Here is a 5,000-nt window from a genome sequence, read left to right on the forward strand (position 1 = left end):
GTAATAACTCCACCTTGGCCCTTGACAGGCTAGCCACTAAGCACTGGGTTGAGTATTGAAAGTTCCATGGAATTGGGCCAACTGAACCTGTTTCCTGAGGTCTCTCCATAGTGAAACAGTGGTCTGGTGCGACTGCTATGCAGTGGATGTGGCGGTCTGGTTTCTCCCTTTGTAGAACCCCTCATTCCTGTTTGATCCTAACTCTAAACGTCTGACCATCACACGCTTCAGCGCACATGTGTCAGACGCGTCGGCTTAGTTGCACTACACACACACACACACACACATGCACACACACACACACACACACATGCACACACACACATACACACGTATACACACATATACAAATGCACACACACACATACATACACACACACACACACATATACACACAGTCCACCTACCCGCTCGACCTTGTCCAATTACTGTGTGTTTGTGAGAAAGAACAGGACACGTCAAGCAGAGAGCGTGAGCGGAGCAATAAAGTACACATCAGGACCTGCCCGGCTCTCAGACATCTGACCAACCCATTACCAGGCACCCCTTCTCTGATATACTCATTGACATTAATTACTTGTTCGGCCCTTGTTCGTTTTTTCTCATGTTTTTGGCGTCCCAAAAAAACAATATTTATTTTAAAATGTCAAGTTTATAGGTCCGACGTGTCGTAGTTTTATGGTTTCAGTTTTTAAAAGCACTTCAAACAACTGTATTGGAAAAGATCCTTCTCGTAAAAAAAAATTAAAAAAAAACTATTGGAGTTTCAATTCCCCAATTTGACTTCCAAGATTGATGTGTCATGTCGGCGGAGACTGCATATACGACACATATGGGATGCTGGCGTTGTGAGTACCGTTACATGCTTTACTTGTTTAAGCCACTGCAGTGGCGGACGGTGAAGTACATTAGAATTCCTGTGCTGTGTTTTATCAGGAACCCTAATGAAAACCATTGGGGCGGGAGGAGGGGGGGGAGGGGCGGAGGGGGGGAAATAAAGTGTTGCACCAGCTGTTTTCTCTGATGTGTGTGTGGTTGTGTCGTAAAGGGGGTTACTGAGTCTCGACGTTAATGGACTAGAGAGAGCCGATAAAGGGTTCAAAGTGTTGGAAGCGGTGAAATTGTCCCGTCCCCCGTCCCCCGTCCCAGCTTTGATGGACCCGTATGCGGTTATGTGCGTTTGCGTTGTACGGTCATGTCAAACGTCTCTGAAAATGATTATGTACATTCTCCACCCTCCGCCCACACTCCCTTTAATAAGTGGCCACTGTTAATGACTTTTCCTCACACCACGGTGGTTCTAGTTTTTCAGTTTCTGAGATGAAGAGATTGAGCTCCTCTCGCTATCGAGCTTCCGATGGCGCTATGCGCTGGAGAGCATTACGTCATGCTCTGGAAAACATCTTCAGTTAAAATTATGTATATTTCCATCACGCTGTCTGTCTCTCCCTCTGTTTGGGCCATTGTGTCCATCTGTCTCTCGCTTTCTCCCCCCCCCCCCCCCATTTTCCCTCTGTTTCTCCCTCCCTCCCTCCAACTCTCTCCCTCATCAACCGCCTCTTGATAGAGAGTGAGTCACAGCTTGTGTTGGTGCCCCTGACTCGTACTGTAGCAGGCCTAAGCTCTTGGTCATCGTCTCGAAGCCTGATGGCGCTGCTCTTGTAATGTTGACTCACTTTGATGACCATTGTCTCATGGCCAAAGAACAAAGATCCCCAATACTGACCAAGGTCAGTCACTTAGTTGATTTCCTGACACTCTTATGGAGATAAGAGAGAGATACTCACTTAGGTGGAGTGCCAAAGAACGAAGGTCCTACTTATCAAGATCAGTCACTGCTGACTTTCATTCACTCAGCTGATTTTCAATCACTCAGCAGACACAATGGGGTTTCAACTTATAAGTCGTTGTTGACCCAGTTAAGTGATGGTTCTTTGTCTTTCAGGCAATGTGGCTCTGGTAAACAGATTGTTGCTGGACGCTGGAATCACCTCCGATCTCGTCAAGCGATGGAAATTTCAGATGCCGTAAGTCCTTCAAAATGTGCACTCAACTACATAAGCCATAGGCTTTTATTTATTTTTGTAACCGTTTTAACATACAATGATATTTTTGTTAATGTCCCATTTTATTCAACATTTATTTATCTATGCTCATCTCATTGAGATACAATCGATTTTTCAAGAGAGACCTCATCCACATATACTGTCTTCTCATACATGCCCCTACAAATAGACTAGGTCAGGGGTGGGCAAACTTTTTGGCTCAGGGGCCACATTGACTTTTAAAATTTGACAGACGGGCCGGGCCAGCACCAGATGCATACATATCAAACATAAACATAAAAAAGGCATTACAGTGTTAATACTTACATTTACTTTTAGTGGGAACAGTGTTGTTGATCACCCTTTTTGACCAGTGCATCGAAGTCTGGTGTTAGTTTTGTTGTGGCAATTCTCAGAACAGATCTGAGGTGTTCATCACTCAACTGGGATCTGTGGGGTGCTTTGTTGGTGTTCATCACGCTAAAAGTCTGTTCACGCACATACGTAGAGCCAAACAACATCCTCTGTGCCATCGTCTGGATGTTTGGAAATTTGGCTGCGCTTAATGAAGCATAAAACTTATCCAGTTTAAGAGAGTTGAACTTCTCCTTTAAGACGGTGTCACATTGGAGATCAATCAGTTCCAACTGCAACTCCTGTGGCGCCGTTTCAGGGTCTTGTGTGAAGGGACATGACACCAGCTGAAGTGACTTGTCAATTTTTCTAAAATCAGAGAACCGACGGTAGAATTCTCCATGCAGGTTGTCCAGTGATTTCCTGTATTTTTTCACATGTCGAGGGGCCTCTTTCAGCGTAGCCAGTGTGGGGAAATGAGCGAATGACTTGTTTGACATTTGCTTTGAGAATAAAGCTAGCTTGGTTTTGAAGGCTCTGACGTTTGTGTACATTTCATGCACAAACTGGTCTTTCCCTTGTAGCTTCACGATCAGCTCATTCATGTGTGTCAGTATATCCACAGAAAAAGCTAAATCACAAAGCCAATCTGTGTCACTCAGTTCAGGAAAATCGTCAGCTTTCTCAAGTAGCTCCAAAAATGAGATAATCTCCTGTTTGAGCTCCCACACTCATACTTTCCCCAAACTTAACCAGCGGACATTAGAGTGGTAAAGCAAGTCCTGGTGATCAGCGTCAGTTTCTTCAAGAAACATAATAAACTGACGATGCTGAAGTCCCCTCGCTCGAATAAAGTTAACGAGTTTTACAACTGGCTTCACTACGTGGTCAAGCTGCAATACGGATTTACACAGTGCTTCCTGGTGGATTATGCAGTGTAGGAAAATTACCTCCTGCTCAGGGTTGTCCTCTTTCATCCTCTCCTGGATTCTTTTGAGCAGCCCGACGTTTTTTCCAGTCAGATTTGGCGATCCATCTGTGGTAACGTTGGCGAGTGTACTCCAAGGTAGCTTGTGTCTCTTGATGACCCCCAACACGCTGTCATACAAGTCCTCTCCCCGCGTTTTCCCCCTCAGGGATTCCATGGCCAAAAACTCCTCCGTTATGTCAAAATTGTCATTAATCCCTCTGATAAAAATTACAAGCTGAGCGGTGTCCTTTATGTCATTACTTTCGTCCAGTGCCAAGGAATATAATGTAAATGACTCCGCTTTTTTGTTTAGCTTGCTAGCTAAGTCTTCGTCAATTAGCTCAACACGGCGAGTCACTGTCCTGCGTGACAAGCTCATTTTTTCAAATGTGTTCTTGCTCTCAGGACACAAGATACCTGCTGTCTCCACCATGCAGTCTGAGAAACCCCCCTTACCTGCTGTCTCTACCATGCAGTCTCTGAGAAACCCCCCTTCTGAGAAAGGCTTGCTGGTCTTTGCTAATTTGAATGCCAGCAAATAACTTGCCTTCGTGCTTGATTCTTGGATGGCAGTTTGTCGGATAAAGGTGTTTTGCTGAGCCTGAGACTAGCTGCCAACCTCAAAGCGGTGGCCGTCCATTCTGGCGTTGACTGGTTGTTAGCGTAATTAGCATGTTTGGTGGGAAAGTGACGGCTGATGTTGTATTCCTTTAAAACCGCAACGGTTTCTTGGCAAATAAGACATACAGTCTTTGACCGGACTTCAGTAAAAAAAGTATTTAGTTGCCCATTCCTTATTAAACACTCGGCACTCACTGTCGACTTTTCTTTTCTTTGGCCCACTCATTGTTGCAGATGGGTTCAGAACAGAAGCAGTAATAACAGAGAGTAGCCCGGGCTCCGCAAAATCAAGTCAATGTATCACTGCCCCTTAGTGCGCCACCTGGTGGAACGCCAGGCATTACAGGACAAGGTCAAATGAATGCAGTTTAGTAATTTAATTAATATTCAACCCTCAAATCTGTACCAATCTTTGGCGGGCCGGATTAAAAAGACAAACGGGCCGGATGTGGCCCGCGGGCCGTAGTTTGCCCACCCCTGGACTAGGTAGTAATACAATTTGAGTGTATAGAAGGACATTTTCCAGTTGTACACACGCTGACATGTTTTGTTTCACAGAAGTGGAGTTCTGGCCAGGTTTGTGGCCACTGATGGAGGAATCACAAGAGTTTATCCTAAAAGGTATTCCTAGAAGTGACCATGAGAATGCTCAGTTCATACAGGTTTTATATGTCTGGCCAAACAGCTGTACAGTACATGGGTGTGTTTTTCAGCGCTGGACAATACTGGACAGAGAACGCAGAGACCTATGAGTCAAGCTTCTACAGGAGGAGTCTGGACAATGATGTCTACATCATCACAGCAACGCCCTACCTCAATAAGTCATCGGATCCATCTGAGTGTGAGTGTGTGTGAGTGTGTGTGAGTGTGTGTGAGTGTGTGTGTGTGTGTGTGCGTGCGTGCGTGCGTGCGTGCGTGCGTGCGTGCGTGCGTCAGTGTGTATATGAGTGCATGTGCATGTATGAGTGTGTATCCCATTTGAGCGTCCAATATGTGTGTATATATGACCT

At 45.3% G+C, this 5,000-nt stretch overlaps 1 protein-coding gene across 1 annotated transcript in view; it reads left to right on the top strand.

The window, feature by feature from the left end:
- The window catches only part of LOC310820471 (voltage-dependent calcium channel subunit alpha-2/delta-1-like), a gene marked incomplete at its 5' end in the record, with an annotated part of 88,097 nt that overhangs the window by 68,685 nt on the left and 14,412 nt on the right, over positions 1-5,000 (top strand). Inside the window, 3 exons of the mRNA XM_083692102.1 lie at positions 1,946-2,027; positions 4,549-4,611; positions 4,704-4,831. Coding sequence (XP_083548228.1) covers positions 1,946-2,027; positions 4,549-4,611; positions 4,704-4,831 — 273 coding nt within the window. The remainder of the gene's footprint in view (positions 1-1,945; positions 2,028-4,548; positions 4,612-4,703; positions 4,832-5,000) is intronic.

Source organism: Argentina silus (genome assembly GCF_951799395.1).
Source record: "Argentina silus genome assembly, chromosome: 20".
In the NCBI taxonomy this organism is placed as follows: domain Eukaryota; kingdom Metazoa; phylum Chordata; class Actinopteri; order Argentiniformes; family Argentinidae; genus Argentina; species Argentina silus.